This window comes from Oncorhynchus keta, chromosome 23, assembly GCF_023373465.1.
Source record: "Oncorhynchus keta strain PuntledgeMale-10-30-2019 chromosome 23, Oket_V2, whole genome shotgun sequence".
Lineage (NCBI taxonomy): Eukaryota > Metazoa > Chordata > Actinopteri > Salmoniformes > Salmonidae > Oncorhynchus > Oncorhynchus keta.
In genome coordinates, this window is record NC_068443.1 from 43,684,123 (window position 1) to 43,709,928 (window position 25,806).

The 25,806-nt window shown below is 41.0% G+C and overlaps 1 protein-coding gene across 4 annotated transcripts in view; it reads right to left on the reverse strand.

Annotated features, from left to right (window-relative positions):
• LOC118402460 (protein disulfide-isomerase TMX3) overlaps positions 1–25,379 on the reverse strand; it is a 435,969-nt gene extending 410,590 nt beyond the window's left edge. For 3 of the 4 annotated variants that reach the window (XR_008077514.1, XR_008077515.1, XM_052477287.1), the window contains exons 1-9: positions 25,220–25,379; positions 24,801–24,864; positions 24,453–24,495; positions 24,008–24,131; positions 14,931–14,976; positions 14,734–14,814; positions 13,078–13,228; positions 12,856–12,933; positions 12,244–12,310 (exon numbers count right to left, since the gene is read on the reverse strand). Coding sequence is in view for 2 of the 4 variants with exons in the window: in XM_052477287.1 (XP_052333247.1) it covers positions 12,244–12,310; positions 12,856–12,933; positions 13,078–13,228; positions 14,734–14,814; positions 14,931–14,976; positions 24,008–24,131; positions 24,453–24,495; positions 24,801–24,864; positions 25,220–25,256 (691 nt within the window). In the remaining 2 variants the exon portion in view is untranslated. The remainder of the gene's footprint in view (positions 1–12,243; positions 12,311–12,855; positions 12,934–13,077; positions 13,229–14,733; positions 14,815–14,930; positions 14,977–24,007; positions 24,132–24,452; positions 24,496–24,800; positions 24,865–25,219) is intronic. The other variant, XM_035800675.2, reaches the window with a different exon arrangement.
• Positions 25,380–25,806: the final 427 nt, after the last annotated feature.

A 25,806-nucleotide genomic window follows, 5' to 3' on the forward strand; every position in this document is an offset into this window, starting at 1 on the left:
CTTTGAATGAGGACAACTCTTAGTATTCACTCTGCCTTTGAATGAGGACTCAACTCTTTGTATTCACTCTGCCTTTGAATGAGGACAACTCTTAGTATTCACTCTGCCTTTGAATGAGGACTCAACTCTTAGTATTCACTCTGCCTTTGAATGAGGACTCAACTCTTAGTATTCACTCTGCCTTTGAATGAGGACTCAACTCTTAGTATTCACTTTGCCTTTGAATGAGGACTCAACTCTTTGTATTCACTCTGCCTTTGAATGAGGACTCAACTCTTTGTATTCACTCTGCCTTTGAATGAGGACTCAACTCTTTGTATTCACTCTGCCGTTGCCTTTGAATGAGGACTCAACTCTTAGTATTCACTCTGCCTTTGAATGAGGACTCAACTCTTAGTATTCACTCTGCCTTTGAATGAGGACTCAACTCTTAGTATTCACTCTGCCTTTGAATGAGGACTCAACTCTTAGTATTCACTCTGCCTTTGAATGAGGACAACTCTTTGTATTCACTCTGCCTTTGAATGAGGACAACTCTTAGTATTCACTCTGCCTTTGAATGAGGACTCAACTCTTTGTATTCACTCTGCCTTTTTGAATGAGGACTCAACTCTTAGTATTCACTCTGCCTTTGAATGAGGACTCAACTCTTAGTATTCACTCTGCCTTTGAATGAGGACTCAACTCTTAGTATTCACTCTGCCTTTGAATGAGGACTCAACTCTTAGTATTCACTCTGCCTTTGAATGAGGACTCAACTCTTAGTATTCACTCTGCCTTTGAATGAGGACTCAACTCTTTGTATTCACTCTGCCTTTGCCTTTGAATGAGGACTCAACTCTTTGTATTCACTCTGCCTTTGAATGAGGACTCAACTCTTAGTATTCACTCTGCCTTTGAATGAGGACTCAACTCTTAGTATTCACTCTGCCTTTGAATGAGGACTCAACTCTTAGTATTCACTCTGCCTTTGAATGAGGACTCAACTCTTAGTATTCACTCTGCCTTTGCCTTTGAATGAGGACAACTCTTAGTATTCACTCTGCCTTTGAATGAGGACTCAACTCTTTGTATTCACTCTGCCTTTGAATGAGGACTCAACTCTTAGTATTCACTCTGCCTTTGAATGAGGACTCAACTCTTAGTATTCACTCTGCCTTTGAATGAGGACTCAACTCTTTGTATTCACTCTGCCTTTGAATGAGGACTCAACTCTTAGTATTCACTCTGCCTTTGAATGAGGACTCAACTCTTAGTATTCACTCTGCCTTTGAATGAGGACTCAACTCTTTGTATTCACTCTGCCTTTGAATGAGGACTCAACTCTTAGTATTCACTCTGCCTTTGAATGAGGACTCAACTCTTTGTATTCACTCTGCCTTTGAATGAGGACTCAACTCTTTGTATTCACTCTGCCTTTGAATGAGGACTCAACTCTTTGTATTCACTCTGCCTTTGAATGAGGACTCAACTCTTAGTATTCACTCTGCCTTTGAATGAGGACTCAACTCTTAGTATTCACTCTGCCTTTGAATGAGGACTCAACTCTTAGTATTCACTCTGCCTTTGAATGAGGACTCAACTCTTTGTATTCACTCTGCCTTTGAATGAGGACTCAACTCTTAGTATTCACTCTGCCTTTGAATGAGGACTCAACTCTTAGTATTCACTCTGCCTTTGAATGAGGACTCAACTATTTGTATTCACTCTGCCTTTGAATGAGGACTCAACTCTTTGTATTCACTCTGCCTTTGAATGAGGACTCAACTCTTAGTATTCACTCTGCCTTTGAATGAGGACTCAACTCTTTGTATTCACTCTGCCTTTGAATGAGGACTCAACTCTTAGTATTCACTCTGCCTTTGAATGAGGACTCAACCCTTAGTATTCACTCTGCCTTTGAATGAGGACAACTCTTTGTATTCACTCTGCCTTTGAATGAGGACTCAACTCTTAGTATTCACTCTGCCTTTGAATGAGGACTCAACCCTTAGTATTCACTCTGCCTTTGAATGAGGACAACTCTTTGTATTCACTCTGCCTTTGAATGAGGACTCAACTCTTTGTATTCACTCTGCCTTTGAATGAGGACTCAACTCTTTGTATTCACTCTGCCTTTGAATGAGGACTCAACTCTTAGTATTCACTCTGCCTTTGAATGAGGACTCAACTCTTAGTATTCACTCTGCCTTTGAATGAGGACTCAACTCTTTGTATTCACTCTGCCTTTGAATGAGGACTCAACTCTTTGTATTCACTCTGCCTTTGAATGAGGACTCAACCCTTAGTATTCACTCTGCCTTTGAATGAGGACAACTCTTTGTATTCACTCTGCCTTTGAATGAGGACTCAACTCTTAGTATTCACTCTGCCTTTGAATGAGGACTCAACCCTTAGTATTCACTCTGCCTTTGAATGAGGACTCAACTCTTAGTATTCACTCTGCCTTTGAATGAGGACTCAACTCTTTGTATTCACTCTGCCTTTGAATGAGGACTCAACTCTTTGTATTCACTCTGCCTTTGAATGAGGACAACTCTTAGTATTCACTCTGCCTTTGAATGAGGACTCAACTCTTAGTATTCACTCTGCCTTTGAATGAGGACAACTCTTAGTATTCACTCTGCCTTTGAATGAGGACAACTCTTTGTATTCACTCTGCCTTTGAATGAGGACTCAACCCTTAGTATTCACTCTGCCTTTGAATGAGGACTCAACTCTTAGTATTCACTCTGCCTTTGAATGAGGACTCAACTCTTGTATTCACTCTGCCTTTGAATGAGGACTCAACCCTTAGTATTCACTCTGCCTTTGAATGAGGACTCAACTCTTTGTATTCACTCTGCCTTTGAATGAGGACTCAACCCTTAGTATTCACTCTGCCTTTGAATGAGGACTCAACTCTTAGTATTCACTCTGCCTTTGAATGAGGACTCAACTCTTTGTATTCACTCTGCCTTTGAATGAGGACTCAACTCTTAGTATTCACTCTGCCTTTGAATGAGGACTCAACTCTTTGTATTCACTCTGCCTTTGAATGAGGACTCAACTCTTTGTATTCACTCTGCCTTTGAATGAGGACTCAACCCTTAGTATTCACTCTGCCTTTGAATGAGGACTCAACTCTTTGTATTCACTCTGCCTTTGAATGAGGACAACTCTTTTGCCAGTTCACTTCACCTATTTTGTGGGCCGAGTCCTTTTTGCATTCACATTGCTATGTTCAGAAGGGAACCAAGATCTTTTTCCAACATTCACATTGCTATGTTCAGAAGGGAACCAAGATCTTTTTCCAACATTCACAATGCTATGTTCAGAAGGGAACCAAGATCTTTGTCCAACATTCACAATGCTATGTTCAGAAGGGAACCAAGATCTTTGTCCAACATTCACTCAATGCACTCTGGGTTTTTACAAAGTGCCAGATAAGCCATTCCATCAGATCATGTTATCGGACAGCTAGATATACCGACTTACATTTTGGAAGCTAATAGATTGCATTTAGTTAAAAGATGAGACATAATAATTATAATCAGAAGATATTAACATGTAAATATTATCGGTGACAGAGTAAATAGCATAAGAATACTGCAGATTAAATAATGCTGTAATTGAAAATTCTACACCCAATGCAGAGTACTGCTCCTTTAAGACCTAGCATTGATTTTGTGATTAGAGCTATCTGGAATCATTGGGACATCCCTACCCTAAATCCTAACCTTAACCATAACCATAACCCTTACCTAACTTTAACTCTTACCTTAACCATTTTAAATGTCAACGTCAATAGGGTAACGTCAGGGTTGGGACGTCCCAGGGATACCGAATAGCAATGACCTCACAAAATATGTTGTCTTCTCACACCATTCAAACCCCACAATCGAATGCACTGCTGATGAAGCGCTCTTAGCCTATTGCAAACTAATAATCTGAACATCGTGTCAGTACAAAACTCCACACATATTTTGGAATTTCTGTGTATCCTTGACAATCGCTAAACATACAATATCCAAAAACAGCACACCGGAACACAGAATTCAACCACCTCTTGAGCTGGTTCGCTTCGGGGGCTCATTTGAGTGGTCGGAGTTCCTTTGGAGAATTCAGACTGAACAAAAAATGAAGCCAACCGCACTTAGTTTACAAAAAGTTGCTGTAAGAGACAAAGTGTGAAAATACCCTTAGTAAACACAAGATTGGGCCTAATAAAACTGAGCACAGAAATAAACGGTTTCAGGACCAATGACAGCTATGCACGCCATCACGTAGAAAAGTGCTCAAGTCAATCCAGCACCGGGCCGCACCCTGTGTTGATTGCTAGTGGGCTACTAAACCTACGTGTTTGACATGGGCTGGAGCAGGCCTGCGAGCCGAGATAGTGCGATGTTCCTTATTTGATATTGCTCCCATTCCCTTTTTTACAAGTTTATAATTGTAAACTAATAGAAAAGAAAAATGGGAGACTGCTCCAAATCATTTGATATCAACCACAAGGGAAGAGGGATAAAGAGAGAGAGGGAGAGAAACTGTGAATCCTAAACCACCCCCAACCCCTATTAACTCAATCGGAGGGCCCACCGTTGCCATGTGTTGCAGACGAAACTCGAGGGTGACTTCCAAAGTGGCAATGGGATCAATAAACCCATCATCTTCGGGACACACTTCTGAATGATGCAATTCATATTTAACTTTTAAAAATAAAAACGACCATGGAATTACAAACAAACAAATTTTACAAGAGATAAACCTCAGTAACAGTTAAACATTTCATTTGTAACATGTGTCAAGTCTCAAAATAAGACATAAACAAATGCTATTTGTATATAATTAGGCATGCCTCTCCATTCTTTTGTATGAAATAGCATAAACTCCAAACATATCGCATTGCGTGCCAGGATTGCACTTGCTCTGAAGCCTGCAGCCTTGCTGGCTCGGTCAAAGTGGCTGAGGGTCTAATTAGCCCTTACACCCAATAATTTTAACCTGTTGAGTGTAGGGGGCAGTATTTTGATTTTTGGATGAAAAACGTACCCAAATTGAGCTGCCTATTTCTCAGGCCCAGAATCTAGAATATGCATATAATTGTCAGATTAGGATAGAAAACACTCTAAAGTTTCCAAAACGGTCTAAATATTGTCTGTGACTATAACAGAACTGATATTGCAGGCGATAACCTGAGGAAAATTCAACCAGGAAGTGGCTTCTATTTTGAAAGCTCCAAGTTCCATTGAAAGCCTTCCCTCTATTTAAAGGGATATCAACCAGATTCCTTTCCCTATGGCTTCCCCATTTTGTGAAGTCTTTAGACATAGTTTCAGGCTTTAATTTTGAAAAATGAGCAAGAAAGATCACATCACGTCAGTGGATAGCTGGGTGTCCCCAGAATTTTGCTTGCGCAACAGTTTGGAGCAGCCATTGTGTCTCTCTGTCCTATTGACAAAGCTAAATTCCCAGTTGATATATCATCGATTATATATTGAAAAAACAACCTGAGGATTGATTATAAAAAACGTTTGACATGTTTCTGTGGACATTACGGATACTATTTGGAATTTCCGTCTGCAATGTCGTGACCGCTCGCGCCTGAGGATTTCTGAACATAATGCGCCAACCAAATGGAGGTATTTTGGATATCAAAATAATCTTTATGGAACAAAAGGAACATTTATTGTGTAACTGGGAGTCTCGTGAGTGCAAACATCCGAAGATCATCAAAGATAAGCAATTTAATTTATTGCTTTTCTGACTAATCTACTTGGCGGCTAGCTGTTTGTAATAATCTTCTCCTTTCCTCCTTCTGATGACCAGGTGGTGAATCGCATCTCTGCATGTCTGGCAGACATATCAGTGTGGATGACGGATCACCACCTCAAGCTGAACCTCGGCAAGACGGAGCTGCTCTTCCTCCCGGGGAAGGACTGCCCGTTCCATGATCTCGCCATCACGGTTGACAACTCCATTGTGTCCTCCTCCCAGAGCGCTAAGAACCTTGGCGTGATCCTGGACAACACCCTGTCGTTCTCAACTAACATCAAGGCGGTAGCCCGTTCCTGTAGGTTCATGCTCTACAACATCCGCAGAGTACGACCCTGCCTCACACAGGAAGCGGCGCAGGTCCTAATCCAGGCACTTGTCATCTCCCGTCTGGATTACTGCAACTCGCTGTTGGCTGGGCTCCCTGCCTGTGCCATTAAACCCCTACAACTCATCCAGAACGCCGCAGCCCGTCTGGTGTTCAACCTTCCCAAGTTCTCTCACGTCACCCCGCTCCTCCGCTCTCTCCACTGGCTTCCAGTTGAAGCTCGCATCCGCTACAAGACCATGGTGCTTGCCTACGGAGCTGTGAGGGGAACGGCACCTCAGTACCTCCAGGCTCTGATCAGTCCCTACACCCAAACAAGGGCATTGCGTTCATCCACCTCTGGCCTGCTCGCCTCCCTACCACTGAGGAAGTACAGTTCCCGCTCAGCCCAGTCAAAACTGTTCGCTGCTCTGGCTCCCCAATGGTGGAACACAATCCCTCACGACGCCAGGACAGCAGAGTCAATCACCACCTTCCGGAGACACCTGAAACCCCACCTCTTTAAGGAATACCTAGGATAGGATAAAGTAATCCCCCCCCCCCTTAAAAGATTTAGATGCACTATTGTAAAGTGGCTGTTCCACTGGATGTCATAAGGTGAATGCACCAATTTGTAAGTCGCTCTGGATAAGAGCGTCTGCTAAATGACTTAAATGTAAATGTAAATGTAAATATGTTGTCTACTGAGAGAGATGTTCTTACAAACGCTTGGATAGCTTTCGCTGAAAAGCTTTATTGAAATCTGACACGCCAGGTGGATTAACAACAAGCTAAGCTGTGTTTTGCTATATTGCACTTGTGATTTCATGAGAAAAAAAAAATGTAATTTGAATTTGGCACGCTGATGTTGACGTAAATGATCCCACTAACGGGATGGGAACGAGGCAGAACAACAGATTTTTACCTTGTCAGCTCGGGGGATCAAATCTTGCAACCTTACAGTTAACTAGTCCAACGCTCTAACCACCTGCCTCACGAGGAGCCTGCCTGTTAATGCAGTAAGCCAAGGTAAGTTGCTAGCTAGCATTAAACTTATCTTGTAAAAAACAATCAATGACTGTCGTTGCTCCAATGTGTACTTAACCATAAACATCAATGCCTTTCTTAAAATCAATACACAAGTACATATTTTTAAACCTGCATATTTAGCTAAAAGAAATCCAGGTTAGCAGGCAATATTAAACTAGGGAAATTGTGTCACTTCTCTTGCGTTCATTGCACGCAGAGTCAGGGTATACGCAACAGTTTGGGCCACCTGGCTCGTTGAGAACTTATTTGCCAAAATGTTATGTAATTATGACATAACATTGAAGGTTGTGCAATGTAACAGGAATATTTAGACTCATGGATTTGAGGTGATTTGAGGTGTTTCTGGATTTGACCTGAGGCTCTTTGATGTTCTTTTACATAGGGACATACAGCCCTATTAATTTGAGCCAGAAAAAAACTGAAGATGAGTTGAGACAGTGAGAACAAGAATTGCGAGACCAGCAAGTAGCAATACGGTGACACGAATGTCGACAGAAGAGGAATGTCTGTGCTGCCACAAATTTGATTATGGACAATCGAAGTTTCGACGCACATGTGGATAGAAAGGTGCAGCTCCAGCACGTTTTTATGAACCTCCAAGATCAACTAGTGGTGGCAGCCTAGACCATCTGGACCAGGAGGGCAACTGACAAATGAGTACGGTGTTTTACGGTGTTTTGCTCTCGTTAGCTTGCTAGCACTTTATGCTCTCTTTTTACACAAGGCAGTGTTGTTCAGTACAGATTAATTTTGTAATCGATTCAGCCATAACGGGCTTGCTGGTACTACTACAAGCCAAGCTAGCCAGCTTTGTTTGCTATACCCAACATGTACTGTAGCCTAATGATATAGCTAGCTAGATAAAGTTAGCTAGCTTTAGTGCATCTCATTAGGAGCAAAACTTAATCAATATTTTTGTTGATGATGAGAAAGAGAAAAGGAATGACTTTGGCTTCATGATGCATATTAAGTAATCATGTGTGTGGTAGCTAGCTATCTAGCTAACGTACAGTACCAGTCAAAAGTCTGGACACACCTACTCATTCAAGGGTTTTACTTTATTTTTACTATGTTCTACATTGTAGAATATGAAATAACACATATGGAATCATAAAGTAACCAAAAAAGTATTTGACAAATAGCCACCCTTTGCCTTGATGACAGCTTTGCACACTCTTGGCATTCTCTCAACCAGCTTCACCTGGAATGCTTTTCCAGGAGTCCTGAAGGAGTTCCCACATTTGCTGAGCACTTGTTGGCTGCTTTTCCTTTACTCTGCAGTCCAACTCATCCTAAACCATCTCAAATAGGTTGAGGTCAGGTAATTGTGGAGGCCAGGTCATCTGATACAGAACCAGCACTCTCCTTCTTGGTCAAATAGCCCTTACACAGCATGGAGATGTGTTGTGTCATTGTCCTGTTCAAAAACAAATGATAGGTCCACTAAGCCCAAACCAGATGGGATGACATATTGCTGCAGAGTGCTTTGGTAGCCATGCTGGTTAAGTGTGTCTTGAATTCTAAATAAATCACTGACAGTGTCACCTACAAAGCACCCTCACACCTCATTATCCGCGCTTCGCAGTGAGAACAAGACATGCAGAGATCATCTGTTCACCTACTCTGCGTCTCACAAAGACACAGCGGTTGGAAGCAAAAATCTCAAATTTGGACTCATCAGACCAAAGGACAGATTTCCACAGGTCTAATGTCCATTGCTGATGTTTCTTGGCCCAAGCAAGTCTCTTCTTATTATTGGTGTCCTTTAGTAGTGGTTTCTTTGCAGAAATTGGACCATGAAGGCCTGAACAGTCCATGTTGAGATGTGTGTTACTTGAACTCGGGCTGCAATTTCTGAGGCTGGTAACTGTAATGTACTTGTCCTCTGCAGCAGAGGTAACTCTGGGTCTTCCTTTCCTGTTGCAATCCTCATGAGAGCCAGTTTCATCATAGCGCTTGATGGTTTTTTTGCGACTGCACTTGAAATGTTTCAGATGGACTGACCTTCATGTCTTAAGGTCATGATGGACTGGCATTTCTCTTTGCTTATTTGATCTGTTCTTGCCATAATATGGATTTGGTCTTTTACCAAATAGGATTGTCTTCTGTATACTTACCCCTACCTTGTCACAACACAACTGATTGGCTAAAACACATTAAGAAGGAAAGAAATTCCACAAATTAACTTTTAAGAAGGCACACCAGTTAATTAAAATGTTATTCCAGGCAACTACCTCATGAAGCTGGTTGAGAGAATGCCGAGAGTGTGCAAAACTTTCATCAAGGCAAAGAAAGGGTGGCTACTTGGAAGAATGTAAAATATCAAATATATTTGGTTTTGCTTAACACTTTTTTTGATTTCATAGTTTTGATGTCGAATAGTAGATTCCATTCCATATGTGTAATTTCGTAGTTTTGATGTCTTCACTATTATTCCTCAATGTGGAAAATAGTAAAAAATAAAGAAAAACCACAGCTCGGGGCGGAAGATTGCCTAGTGGTTAGAGTGTAGAGGAGGCAGGTAGCCTAGTGGTTAGAGTGTAGGGACGGCAGGTAGCCTAGTGGTTAGAGTGTAGAGGAGGCAGGTAGCCTAGTGGTTAGAGTGTAGGTCCAGCAGGTAGCCTAGTGGTTAGAGTGTAGGGGTGGCAGGTAGCGTAGTGGTTAGAGTGTTGGGCCAGTACCCGAAAGATTGCTTGATCGAATCCCCGAGCTGACAATTTAAAAATCTGTCGTTCTGCCCCTGAATAAGGCAGTTAACCCACTGTTCTTAGGCCGTCATTGATAAATAAGAATGTGTTCTTAACTGACTTGCCAAGTTAAATAAAGGTTAAAACATGAATTATTTTTAAATTAGTTGGAGTGTCCAAACTTTTGATTGGTACTGTGTGTTTGTGAGATGTGTAATATTCTGCATTGTGCTTCTACAGTAGGAATACAGACAACGATTGCCCATGAAAGTCTAATAGGCTTTTTATCACTCTCTTACAGACAATACCGCATGGTGGCCTATAGATTATTTTTGGAGTTTGTTTTATGTGGGGAGAAGCTAAGCAGAGGACACCGAATCCCTTTGCCTGCATTTGTTGTTGGGGCCATTCGAGCAATTTATCCCTCACACGATGGACAGTAATGTTGGATACAAAGAAGTTGATGACTCAAGAGGAGATGTGAAAGATCCCATAACAACAATCTCACCTTGTATCAAAGTGACTCCGAACACCTCACTGCACCCACCATATGTCCCTTTGAAGAACTGTGGTATTTATTATAGGTGTTAGTAGTATATTGTTCTGCTACTGTATATACAGTGCATTCGGTAAGTATTCATATCCCTTTTTTTATGGACACGATTTGGAAAGGCACACACCTGTCTATATAAGGTCCCACAGTTTACAGTGCGTGTCAGAGCAAAAACCAAGCCGTGAGGTCGAAGGTATTGTCCATAGAGCTCCGAGACAAGATTGTGTTGAGGCACAGATCTGAGGAAGGGTACCAAAAATGTCTGCAGCATTGAAAGTCCCCAAGAACACATTGGCCTCCATCATTCCTAAATGGAATAATTTTGGAACCACCAAGACTCTTCCTTGGTCAAGATGGTGACCAAGAACCCGATGGTCACTCTGACAAAGCGTTACTCTGTCGAGATGGGAGAACCTTCAAGAAGGAAAACCATCTCTGCAGCACTCCACCGATCAGGCCTTTATGGTAGAATGGCCAGATGGAAGCCACACCTCAGTAAAATGCACATGATAGCCCGCTTGGAGTTTGCCAAAAGGCACCTAAATGAGTCTCAGACCATGAGAAACCAGATTAACTGGTCTGATGAAGCCAATGTTGAACTTTGGCCTGAATTCCAAGCGTCACGTCTGTAGGAAACCTGGCACTATCCCTAACGTGAAGCATAGTGGTGGCAGCAGCATTATGCTATGGGAATGTTTTTCAGCGGCAGGGACTGGTAGACTAGTCAGGATCGATGGAAAGATGAATGGAGCAAAGTACAGGGAGATCCTTGATGAAAACCTGCTCCAGAGCATTCAGGACCTCAGACTGGGGCGAAGGCTCACCTTCCAACAGGACAACGACCCTAAGCACACCGCCAAGAGGAGTGGCTTCAGGACAAGTCTCTGAATGTCCTTGAGTGGCCCAGCCAGAGCACAGACTTGAACCCGATTGAACATCTCTGGAGAGACCTGAAAATAGCTGTGCAGCAACCCTCCCCATCCAACCTGACAGAGCTTGAGAGGATCTACCGAGAGAAACTACCCAAATACAGGTGTGCCAAGCTTGTAGCGTCATACCCAAGAAGACTCGAGGCTGTAATCACTGCCAAAGCTGCTTCAACAAAGTGCTGAGGGTCTGAATACTTAATTTATAGCGGCAAGAAAAAGTATGTGAACCCTCTCTGTCTATTTACCGCTGTCTTTACCTGGATTTCTACATAAATTGGTCCTAAAATTTAATCTGTAGATGTGATATTTCAGTGTTTTATTTGGAAATAATTTGCAAAAAATTTGAAAAACTTGTTTTTGCGTTGTCATGAGGTATTGTGTGTTTATTGATGAGAGAAAAAAAGCATTTCAATACATTTTAAAAGAAGGCTGTAAGGTAACAAAGTGTGGAAAAGGTCAAGGGGTCTGAATACCTTCCGAATGCACAGTATATCCCTAGCCCTTCCAACTCAATCTTCTCTCCACTTCTGATTGCACCAGATCCACCACTTCAAAGAACTCGCATCTCCACCCGAGTTCTCCTGCTTCGGGTGCCACCACGTTGGTCTCCATTGTGTGGCAATAGCAGGCATCAGCTGGGGCTACTGTGTTGTCAGTTTTTTTTTGATTGGCTCATACCAGGATTGAAGAAACCCGAAAGTATTTTCTGAGACATTTAGATTTCGATTGTGCTTGATGTTGTAAATGCGAACTGCTTCCCTACAGGAAGGAATTAACCACCAACATTCAACCTTGCGGTCGTGCATTGTTTACATCAATAATGCAATGGAAAAATGGTTTAATCTATTTTTCTTGCAACAACACATTCTTCTGCAGGGAGTGCTGCCGTTTTGCCATTTCACCACAGGGGGTGCTGCCGCACACATACTTCCTGCGGCTATGAATGCAACACTGGTCTCTTACCATCATAAAGGAAGTAAGTTCCATCCTTGAACACTGCCACAGCCGGGTATTCCTGGAGAGTAACTGCCTGAGAATGACCAGAAAAGAGAGAGAATACCTCAGTCACAAAATATGGTTGGAGCTCAATGTCAAGGCCCCTGGAGGCAGTGGTTCAATCCCCGCTCACTTTCTGTGCTGTAACCTCCTGATTTATCTCCCCATCTCCTCCTAAACCTGCCAATAAAACATTTTTAAAAAACGTGTATATGTTTTTATAGATATACACTACCGTTCAAAAGTTTGGGGTCACTTGTGTGTCTTGTGTTTTTGAAAGAAAATTAAAATAACATCAAATTGATCAGAAATACAGCGTAGACATTGTTAATGTTGTAATTTACTATTGTAGCTGGAAATGGCTGATTTTTATGGAATATCTACATAGGTGTACAGAGGCCCATTATCAGCAACCATCACTCCTGTGTTCTAAAAATGTATTTTCTTTCAAAAACAAGGACATTTCTGTGACACAAAAGTCTATATATATATATTTCTAAAACGTATATATTTTGACATTATATTTTTATATTATACTATATATATATATATATATATATATATATATCTAAAACGTACCTTGGGTAAAATGTTCCTTGCAGCAGAGAAGAAGTAAGTATGCACAATCAGTTCCTTGGCCACAGATATGTACTTCTCCTTGGGGGACAAAAGGGAAAAGGAGGAAACCTCAGACAGGCTATGGCACAGATGCCGCAATAATCATTTGTTTATCGTGTCCCGTGTGATTGTGCACGCGTGCGTGCGTTCGTACGTGTGCCTGTGTGTTTAATGCGCGGGTACCTTCAAGTCGGACGGTCCACCAACGTATACAAAGAGAACATCATGTCTACTCATAACATTCTGAAATAACTGCTGACTTGGCAGTGCTCTCACCACAGGTCTAAAACAAAGGAGGGATGGGGAGAGAGATGGAGAGAGAGTGTATAAGGGACTGATGAAGGGAGTGAGAGACAGATGGGCAGAGATGGAGAGAGTACATCTTAATAAAGTAACTGTCCAATGAAAATCTTATTTTAAAGATCATAATCTGTCAATTTATACCGAAATCATGTTTACACACTTTTTGCCAGATTTACAAACGATCCAGGGTAAGACCCCACTGTAAAAAGTGGGTCGGCGCTGTCGTTCATCTGAAGTGCTTTTACTGATTTGCGTACGCTCTGGTTAGTTTAAGTTTCTATTACGTTTGTCTGAAATCAAATGATGAATTTGAAAGATCAATATTTTTTAATTGAATGAAAGTTTCTAAATTGCTTTCAACACCTCGTGCACATTCGCATTGCTTAGCGGTGAAGGCAGTGTAGCGGAGGTAGCCTATGAGGAGGCATGGCTTATTTGGGCCGTGGCTTTCAGTTTGTTCTTTTAAGCCACCCATCAAGTTAATTGGTTTTGTTGTAATCACCATGCAGAGTTTGCTTGTACACTAACAGCCCGCCGTCTAATAATACTTGCATAAGGGCATGTGATACTTTGAATAAGTGGCTAAATGCTAATCCTGGATGTTGTGTATCGCATTCAACCAATCAGGTTGCAGCAGTCTGTTTTTTTCACCCTTAACCTAACGCAGCGCTGTATCACATTAGTGGAAACCAACACTGTTCTCAGGGGGGGTATGACGGTTTTGACTACCAGAAGTGACTTTTCGTAGCAGGTTAGGAGAATTAACGTGGTAGATTATGAGAATTAGGTTCAGATTAGGAAAAGGGTAAGGATAAGCTAAAATGGTCTCCGACACGACTCGAATATATCTAGCTACAACCAGATCTGCCCTTAGAACATTCTTGATTTCCACTAATACAATGCTGCTAATGCGGCAGGCATAAAAGAAACGCAACCCCTGGTCTGATAGTTTTAACCTGATTGGCTGAACGCGATACATAACATCCGAGATGAGCATTTAGCTACTCTAGCATGGTGGTGGAAAATTGTGTTTCATAAGGAAAGAATGTTATCCGTTTTTTCCCGCCTTCTCGTCAATAAATGAAGTTAAGGAGGATGTTAAAGCCTATGCAGCCTGAATGGAGAATATTTTAGGTACAAACCGGTCCACAAGGGATACTAATGTTTTTCTGGCCGCATACAATGCGTTTGGCCGGATAGAGTTAACATCTCAATATCGCCATCTGACGGCCTTTGGGCTGGTGAAAGTGTAAACAAAGACCATTTCATGGTGAAGCTACATTTGTTTCACCCTCAAAATAATAGGGGCAAATTTTGGACATGCTTAGTCAATCTGGCCCTTACTGGTCATGCATACTCTGTTAAAGCCCCACTCCTTAATTTGAAAAACAATAAAGCAGCCAGCCACTTGGTTTGCCATAAAGTTGAGGGATGGGGCTGGAGAAATGTAACCAAATATCACAAAGTGGGCCTTTAGAAGTAAAATACAAACTTTTTACAGACCATGAGCAACTAAACTGCCATCCTCAGTCTTACCCAGATACTCTGTCTGCAAACTCCATTATGCCATCCTTGGTTCTAGGACCTCTGTAGTTGTATTTCAAGTCATCCTTCAACCTATCCAACAGAGAATGGTAAGTTAGAATAACAGGAGCTGGGTTATATGTTCAGTAGGGCAAATCTCAGGTCCATGTACCAACAATGAAAATACAGCTAAAATGTTCACAACTCACAACTTTATAGCGGGATAGCCTCCAACTCGAAACTCTTTTGCCAAATCTGAAACACAAATGTAAATGACTTGTTATGGCTGAGGGCAGTATTGAGTAGCTTGGATGAATAAGGTGCCCAGAGTAAACTGTCTGCTACTCCGACCCAGTTGCTAATATCTGCATATTATTAGTAGATTTGGATAGGAAACACTCTGAAGTTTCTAAAACTGTTCGAATGATGTCTACGAGTATAACAGAACTCATATGGCAGGCAAAAACCAGGCAAAAAAAATGCTTCTAAAGCATTTAGAGGAGGAGGGAATGGAGGGGGGAATGGGAGCTGAATAAGTCAGAGGTCTGTCAGAGTGCCATGAGCTGGTCACTCGCGTTCACGTGAGAGTTAGCTTGCATTCCATTGTAATTCTACAGACAAAGGAATTTTCTGGTTGGAACATTATTGAAGATTTATGTTAAAAACATCCTAAAGATTGATTATATACTTCGTTTGACATGTTTCTACGTACTGTAACGGACCTTTTTGACTTTGTCTGGCCTGCGCATGATGAATTTAGATGACTGGGCTAAACGTGCGAACAAAAAGTAGGTATTTGGACATAAATGGACTTTATCGAACAAATCAAACATTTATTGAGGAACTGGGATTCCTGGGAGAGCATTCTGATGAAGATCATCAAAGGTAACTGAATATTTATAATGCTATTTCTGACTTCTGTTGACTCCACAACATGGCGGATATCTGTATGGCTTGATCTGATTATTGCATGGTGTGCTTTTTCGGTAAAGCTTTTTTGAAATCTGACACAGCGGTTGCATTAAGGAGAAGTGTATCTATAATTCCCTGCATAATAGTTGTATCTTTTATCAATGTTTATTATGAGTATTTTTGTAAATTGATGTGGTTCTCTGCAAAATCACCAGATGTTGTGGAACTACTAAGCATAACACACCAATGTAAACTATGAACTTTATCGAACAAAACATACATGTATTGTGTAACATGAAGCCCCATGAGTGTCATCTGATGAAGATCATCAAAGGTTAGTGATTTAATTTTTATCTCTTTCTGCTGTGTGTGACTCCTCTCTTTGGCTGGAAAAATGGCTGTGTTTTTCTGTGACTAGGTGCAGACCTAACATAATCATTTTGTGTACTTTCGTCATAAAGCCTTTTTGGAATCGGACACTGTGGTGGGATTAACAACAAGTTTATCTTTAAAATGGTGTAAAATACTTCTGTTTGAGGAATATTAAATATGACATTTCTGTTGTTTTGAATTTGGCGCCCTGCACTTTCACTGGGTGTTGTCATATCGATCCCGTTAGTGGGATTCAAGCCATAAGAAGATTAGTAAGTAAATAATATCAATAAATATTTCTTCAGCACTGCTGAAGGAGTGAATGCAATCATGTTGATATCCTCTATTATAATATCACATACACTCCCTGTATTAATTTTAATCTGTATTAATTTGGACAATGAAGCTAAAATGTTTTGTCTTTATACTCCAGGATTTTGGATTTGAGATGAAATGTTTTATTTTAGGGTATTTTCATACATACAGCGCCTTATTCCACATTTTGTTGTGTTACAGCCTGAATTCAAAATGGGAAAAAAAAACAGTTTTTTTTTCTCACCCGTCTACACACAATACCCAATAATGATAAGGTGAACACGTTTTTATTTGTGCAAATTTATTGAAATAAAATAAAGAAATATAATTTACAGAAGTAGTCAATAGTTTGAAGAAACACCTTCGGCAGCGATTACAGATGTAAGTCTCTTAGAGCTTTCCACACCTGGATTGTGCATTTGCCCATTATTCTTTTCAAAATTCTTCAAGCTCTGTCAAACTGGTTGTTGATAATTGCTAGACAACCATTTTCAGGTTTCACCATAGATTTTAAAGTAGATTTAAGTCACAGCTGTAACTTGATTACTTGGCATTTTGCCTGTGCTTAGCTCCATTACGTTTAATTTCTATCCTGGAAAAACAGTCCGTATTGTGGAGTAACTACAATGCTGTTGATCCGTCCTCAGTTTTCTCCCATCACAGCCAATAAACTCTCTAAATGTTTTAAAGTCACTATTGGCCTCATGATGAAATCATTCCTCTCTGGCAAATGAGTTAGGAAGGATGTCTGTATCTTTGTAGTGATTGGGTGTATTGCTACACCATCCAACGTGTAATTAATAACGTCACCATGCTCAAAGGGATATTTGATTTATGCTTCATTTTTTTTACAATCAACCAATAGGTGCCCATCTTTGCGAGTCATTGGAAAACCTCCTTGGTATTTGTGGTTGAATCTGTGTATGAAATTCACTGCTCGACTAAGGGACTTTACAGATGTATGTATGGGGTATAGAGATGAGGTTATTAGAAAATGTTAAACACTATGATTGCACACACAGTTAGTCCATGCAACTTATTATGTGACTTGTTAAGCAAAGTTTTATTCCTGAACGTATTTAAGCTTGTCATAACAAAGGAGTTGAATACTTGACTGAAGATATTTCAGATTTTCATTTTTTATTGATTCATAACATTTACATTGTGGTGTATAGTGTGTAGGCCAGTGACTGAAAAAAAATCTAAATTTAATTCATTTTAAATTCAGGCTCTAACACAACAAAATGTGGAAAATATGTGAATACTTTCTGAAGGAACTGTTTTACTGTTTAGAAATTTAAAAGACTTGATGTATCTAGCCCCCCATTTGAATCTGTTATAGGTATTTGGACATATTCACTTATTTTATTTATTTAACCTTTATTTAACCAGGTAGAGTAGTTGAGAACAAGTTCTCATTTACAACTGAGACCTGGACAAGATAAAGCAAAGCAATGTGACACAAACAACAACACAGAGTTACACATAGAATAAACAAACATACAGTCACAATAGAAAAAGTCGATATACAGTGTGTGCAAATGAGGTAAGGCAATGAATAGGCCATAGTGGCGAAATAATTACAATTAAAACACTGGAGTGATAGGTATGCAGAAGATACATGTGCTAGTAGAGATTCTGGGGTGCAAAGGAGCAAAAAATAATAATAACAGAATGGGGATGAGGTAGTTGGATGGGCTATTTACAGCTGGGCTATGTACAGGTGCAGTGATCTGTGAGCTGCTCTGACAGCTGGTGCATAAAGTTAGTGAGGGAGTCTCCAGCTTCAGTGAGAACTGGAAGGAAAGGCGGCCAAAGGGGAATTGGCTTTGGGGGTGACAAGTGAAATATACCTGCTGGAGCGCGTGCTGACGGGTGGGTGCTGCTATGGTGACCAGTGAGCTGAGATAAGGTGGAGCTTTACCTAGCAAAGACTTATAGATGACCGAGAGCCAGTGGGTTTGGCGACGAATATGAGGCGAGGGTGCCAGCCCACGAGAGCATACAGGTTGCAGTGGTGGGTAGTATATGGGGCTTTGGTGATAAAATGGATGGCACTGTGATAGACTGCATCCAATTTGCTGAGTAGCATGTTGGAGGCTATTTTGTAAATGACATCGCCAAAGTCAAGGATCGGAAGGATGGTCAGTTGTACGAAGGTATGTATGGCAACATGAGAGAAGGATGCTTTGTTGTGAAATAGGAAGCCGATTCTAGATTTAATTTTGGATTGGAGATGCTTAATGTGAGTCTGGAAGGAGAGTTTACAGTCTAACCAGACACCCGGGTATTTGTAATTGTCCACATATTCTAAGTCAGAACTGTCCAGAGTAGTGATGCTGGATGGGTGGGCAGGTGCGGGAAACAATCGGTTGAAGAGAATGCAATTAGTTTTACTTGCATTTAAGACCAGTTGGAGGCCATGGAAGGAGAGTTGTATGGCATTGAAGCTCGTCTGGAGGTTAGTTAACATAGTGTCCAAAGAAGGGCCCGAAATTAAGCTATTGTTATTCGGCCTGAGAATTTAACCCTGTGGCACCCCCATAAAGACTGTCAGAGGTCCGGATAACAGGCCCTCAGATTTGACACACTGAACTCTATCTGAGAAGTTGTTGGTGAACCAGGCGAGGCAGTCATTTGAGAAACCAAGGCTGTTGAGTCTGGCGATAAGAATGTGGTGATTGACAGAGTCGAAAGCATTGGCCAGGTCAGGTCAATGAATACAGCTGCACAGTATTGTCTCTTATCGATGGCGGTTATGATGTCGTTTAGGACCTTGAGCGTGGCTGAAGTGCACCCATGACCAGCTCTGAAACCAGATTGCATAGCGGAGAAGGTACGGTGGGATTCAAAATGGTCAGTGAGCTGTTAACTTGGCTTTCGAAGACCTTAGAAAGGCAGGGTAGGATAGATATAGGTCTGTAGCAGAGTGTCTACCCCTTTGAAGAGGGGGAAGACTGTGGCAGCTTTACAATCGTTGGGGATCTCAGACGATACGAAAGAGATGTTGAAAGAGAGGTTGAACAGGCTAGTAATAGGGGTTGCAACAATTTCGGCTGATAATTTTATTTTGTCTATCCCGGCTGATTTGTAGGGGTCCAGATTTTGCAGCTCTTTCAGAACATCAGCTATCTGGATTTGGGTGAAGGATAAATGGGAGGCTGGGCAAGTTGCTGTGAGGGGTGCAGGGCGGTTGAACGAGGTAGGGGTAGCCAGGTGGAAGAGCTGAGCCAGTGCAGGCCCTCAGATTTGATGGCCAGCTGTAGAAACATGCTTATTGAAATTCTCAATTATCGTGGATTTATCGGTGGTGACAGTGTTTCCTCGCCTCAGAGCAGTGGGCAGCTGGGAGGAGGTGCTCTTATTCTCCATGGACTTTACAGTGTCCCAGAACTTTTTGGAGTTTGTGCTACAGGATGCACATTTCTGTTAGAAAAGCAAAGGCTTTGCTTTTTCTAACTGCATGTTGGTTCCTAACTTCCCTGAAAAGTTGCATATCGCGGGGGCTATTCGATGCTAATGCAGAACGCCACAGGATGTTTTTGTGCTGGTCGAGGGCAGTCAGGTCTGGAATGAACCGGGGGCTATATATGTTCCTGGTTCTACATTTTCTGAATGGGAATGTTTATTTAAGATGGTGAGGAAAGCACTTTTAAAGAATAACCAGGCATCCTTTACTGACAGAACGAGGTCAATATCCTTCCAGGATACCCAGGCCAGGTCAATTAGAAAGGCCTGCTCGCTGAAGTGTTTTAGGGAGCGTTTGACAGTGATGAGGGGTGGTCGTTTGACCGCAGACCCATTACAGACGCAGTCAAGGAGGCAGTGATTGCTGAGATCTTGATTGAAAACAGCAGAGGTGTATTTGGAGGGCAGGTTGGTTAGGATGATATCTATGAGGGTGCCCGTGTTTACAGATTTGGGATTGTACCTGGTAGGTTCATTGATAATTTGTGTGAGATTGAGGGCATCAAGCTTAGATTGTAGGATGGCCGGGGTGTTAAGCATGTCCCAGTTTAGGTCACCTAACAGCACGAGCTCTGAAGATAGATGGGGGCAATCAGTTCACACATGGTGTCCAGGGCACAGCTGGGGGCAGAAGGTTGTCTATAGCAAGCAGCAATGGTGAGAGACTTGTTTCTGGAAAGGTAGATTTTTTAGTAGAAGCTCAAATCGTTTTGGCACAGACCTGGATAGTATGACAGAACTCTGCAGGCTAACTCTGCCCCCTTTGACAGTTCTATCTTGTCAGAAAATTGTATAGTTAGGGATGGAAATGTATATATTATAGTTTTTTGAAGTATTCAAAAGTGTAGTATTTGGTCCCATATTCCTAGCACGCAATGAATAGATAAAGCTTGTGACACTACAAACTTGTTGGATGCATTTGCAGTTTGTTTTGGTTGTGTTTCGGATTATGTTGTGCCCAATAAAAATGTATGGGAAAATCAAATCAAATGCTATTTATCACATGCACCGAATACAACAGGGGTAGTACACCTTACTGTGAAGTGCTCACACACAAGGCCTCAATCAACAATGCAGTTCAAGAAATAGAGTTAAGAAAATATATACTAAATAAACTAAAGTCATATTTTTAAATACAAAGTAACAATAACGAGGCTACCGGTACCGAGTCAATGTGCGGGAGTACAGGTTTGTCGAGGTAATTTGTACATGTACAGTACCAGTCAAAAGTTTCATTCAAGGGTTTTTCTTTATTTTACTATTTTCCACATTGTAGAATAATATATGAAGACATCAAAACTATGAGAAAACACATATGGAACCATGTAGTAACAAAAAAGCATTAAACAAATCAAAACATTTATATTTGAGATTCTTCAAAGTAGCCTATCTTTGCCTTGATGACAGCTTTGCACACTCTTGGCATTCTCTCAACCAGCTTCATGAGGTAGTCACCTGGAATGCTTTTCAATTAACTGTTGTGCCGTCTTAAAAGTTCATTTGTGGAATTTCTTTGATTCTTAATGCGTTTGAGCCAATCAGTTGTGTTGTGACAAGGTAGGGGTGGTATACAGAAGATAGCCCTATTTGGTAAAAGACCAAGTCCATATTACGGCATTAACAGCTCAAATAAGCAAAGAGAAATGACAGTCCATCATTACTTTCAGACATGAAGGTCAGTCAATCCGGAAAATTTCAATAACTTTTAATGTTTTGTTAAGTGCAGTCGTAAAAACCATCAAGCGCTATGATGAAACTGGCTCTCATGAGGACCGCCAGAGGAAAGGAAGACCCAGAGTTACCTCTGCTGCAGAGGATAAGTTCATTAGAGTTACCAGCCTCAGAAATTGCGGCCCAAATATATGCTTCATAGAGTTCAAGTAACAGACACACCAGCATGGCTACCACAGCATTCTGCAGCGATACGCCATCCCATCTGCTTTGCGCTTAGTGGGATTATAATTCATTTTTCATCAAGACAATGACCCAAAACACACCTCCATGCTTTGTAAGGGCTATTTGACCAAGAAGGAGAGTGATGGTGCTGCATCAGATGACCTGGCCTCCACAATCATGTTTGACAGTGATGAGGGGTGGTCGTTTGACCGCAGACCCAATTGAGATGGTTTGGGATGAGTTGGACCGCAGAGTGAAGAAAACGCAGCCAACAAGTGCTCAGCATATGTGAGAACTCCTTCAAGACTGTTGGAAAAGCATTCCTGATGAAGCTGGTTGAGAGAATGCCAAGAATGTGCAAAGCTGTCATCTAGGCAAAGGGTGGCTATTTTGCTCCACTACAGCTCCGTCGTTGTTAATGGGGACCTGTTCAGCCCTCCTTTTCCTATAGTCTACGATCAGGTCCTTTGTCTTGCTCACATTGAGGGAGAGGTTGTTGTCCTGGCACCACACTGCCAGGTCTCTGAACTCCTTCCTATAGGCGGTCTCATCGTTGTCTGTGATCAGGCCTAGCTCTGTTGTGTTGTCAGAAAAAATAAAGATGGTGTTGGACTCGTGGTTGGCCATGCAGTTGTGTGTAAACAGGGAGTACAGGAGGGGACTAAGCACGCACCCCTGAGGGGCCCCAGGGTTGAGGATCAGCATAGCAGATGTGATGTTGTCTACTCTTAGCACCTGGGGCGGCCCGCCAGGAAGTAAAGGATCCAGTTGCAGAGGGAGATGTCTCGTAAAATCATTAATTGTGTCAATTTGTGCGGTAAATAATGCAATTGACTTCAATGGCTAAATTCTCAGAACGGGGGGGAAGAAAAATGTCTTGCTGAAATGACATGGAAAGACTTCAAATGAATATTGAAAGGAGTGCATGTAAATATTAATGACCTATTCATCTTCATGAAGCCATTGTTATAGTAAAGTTATGGTTTTATTTGACTAAAGATCTCAAACATTTTGACATAGTTCAGTACATGTACAAGGTAAGATAAATCTAATGTAATGGCTGACAGGTTTAGGCCAACATGGTGGACAGAGAGATCATTCTTCAAGATGTAATCCTGCTACTTAAAAACATCTTCACAATGAGAGAGAGAGAGAGTAGCTAACCAGTTAACCTACTCCACTCCCTCATACAGGAGCAGATCATAGGGGATTTGAAGGTTTAACAAAGCCGAACAGCACTGAAAATGCTCACTACACTGTTAGCCCATCTGGTTTGCATGGCTTACCATCTGTTGCACAAAACACTTACATACACACAAACATGCACACAGTTGGAAGGGCTTTTAAAGCTTCACTAAGCCTATTAGTGTGAACAGACTGACCTAATCCTGGCTCTGTGGGCCTAAATATGACAGGGCACTGTGACTGGTTGCCTTATTGCACAATTTAGTAAACCCTTCATCTATGATGAACATAAAAAAAACTATTTCAGAGACCATTTATATAATGGATGGATCAAGTGGCGATAAGTGACAACGATATAGGATAGTGGTTATTAAGAGAATATTCGGTCAGTAGCAGTTGACAAGTCTGTATTTCAGCATAGTTTTAATAACTACAAAATACATGCTAAATGTATTATACAGATTATTATTACAAGATTTGTTTTAAATATGCAGATATTCTGTCACTATTGTATATTGACCAACCAGCAGATGTCAGTGCTGCCTGAGAGTGATTTACAACCTTCCTTGGTTTGGTTTTGGTTTGGGATGCATTTTGCTCCAGTAACTTTTCAGCAACTAAGAAACTATTTGGATCAATTCACAATTTCTATCCCAGTCCTTATGATCTAAACAGTAAAAGCAGGAGTACTTGTTGTAGTATGATGAACTACAATACCCATAATGCCCCGTATCAGATATCCAATTGTATCTTTAAAAAAGATGTTCGTGAAGCTATGTCAATGGTGTCCTGTCTCCTTACCAATACATGGTGTCACAGTGGGATCTGAACAGAGAGACCGTACCAAAATATCTGTATTTTCTTAAAGCAGGCTCCGTGAAGGCATTAATTGTAGAAAACTAAATACTAATAATAATAATAATAATAATAATACTAATACTAATACTCTTCCTCAGTATCTTTCTCATCAGTACAATACTTATTCCGCCAGGCAGTCAGTTTTGTATTCTGTTATTCACCTTATATTGCTGTAATATTGTTTATTTTTTTTAACTGTTTTTTTAACTGTTGTTCTGCCATAAGTCTTGTCTTTTTGTTCTGTCTTAACTTATTGTGCAAATCAGATAATTCGACTCACTGGTGTGGGCTGTGGCGTCCACCTTGCCCACGTTGACTGGAGACCCCATACTTTTCAGCTCAGCCCCGATTTCATACCACACTGGGTCCAGCTGCTTGCAAAAGGTACACCAGGGTGCGTAGAACTGACACCAAACATGTGGGGCACAATCACCACAATTTAAAATGCATTTATATTTCTGCTCTCAAATAAAACCATTTTCGACTAAAAAAACATGACAAACACATTTACATTTACATTTAAGTCATTTAGCAGACGCTCTTATCCAGAGCGACTTACAAACACAACACGCATGATAAAACAACGCATCAAAGCGTATTTCAATGTCATGCGTGCGTATTTTAATGTCCCCTCTTGCATTCTCTTGATGTTACCCTAAAGTATACAATGCTTTTTCACATATTATCAGGGGTTTTCTTGTGTATAAAATTGCATCCATACTTACTTGTATAAGCCATATCTCATCAGGCATTCGTGTGTCTTTAAACCTGCAAATTAGTAAGAGAAATCAACAACCATTGGTAAATCTATACAGTGAAAATGCATTTTATGATAAACTTTTCACAATCCTGTCTAGGTACGGGTATGTAGCCTTAACATGTTTAAGGACTATGGACAGAGTGTGTGCCTTGTAAAACGGTGAGGGTAACAGCAATCTACTTTCAGATTTCGTTATTTTGGCGGATTCTTTATTGTTATGGAATTCACAGACCAAAACGTATAGTCTGCCATTTCAGCATTATTATCAAAGACATAACTAGCAACATCTTTCTAATTAATAGAAATAACTTACGTGTCATCGAGCTCTTCAACGAAGGCTGAAACCGAAGCTATACTCAACAAAAACGTCAAAGAAACTAGAGGCATACAGAGTAAATATTACAATAAGGACACAACTGACACAAACCATTTGGAACAAATTAAAAACAGGCTATTAATAATAAATGCCATTTAGCAGACGCTTTTATCCAAAGCGACTTACAGTCATGTGTGCATACATTCTACGTATGGGTGGTCCCGGGAATCGAACCCACTACCCTGGCGTTACAAGCGCCATGCTCTACCAACTGAGCTACAGAAGGACCACCATTATTGCTCGTTAAGAACATTAAGCAATTAACTGGACCATCATGATCAATTCAAGTAACCTACAAAATACACGGTCGCCTATTCAACATCGCAACTTTGTATTGACATGAATTACTATCCTACCTGTACACAAGACGACAAACTTTTTATTTTCCATCATTTTCACGCAATGATTTATCCAATAAATGATCAATCAGCGATTTCACTAGTGAAGCACTGATCCGGTTCGGTTTCTCCGCTGCCGTTTGTCTGCTGCGCTTAGATTGTTGAGCAACAAGGTCGCAAATCCTGGAACTGTCTGTCAAAGTAAAAGCCCCCTTTAAAATGGAACGTTCTTGGATGGTCAACCTGGTCTCATAGCCTTTCGTATTGCTCTGTACATCAATCCGTTGTACTTCATTTTACTACGATATTAATAGAATTCATATGTGTATGTCTATCACCCATATCGTATGATCTGTTACAAATCACAATTCAAATTATATGTTACGAATTTGCTTAACGTAGAATATGTTGTGAATTTTGTAAATGTACTATATATTACAGATTTGCAAAACGTATGATATGTTATGAATTTAAGCTAATGTTAGCTAGGCTAGGTGTTAGGGGTTAAGGTTAGGTTTAGGAGTTAGTTTAAATAATTAGGTTAGGGGAAATGTTGGCTAAAAGGGTTAAGGTTAGGCGACGGGTTAGCTAACATGCTAAGTATT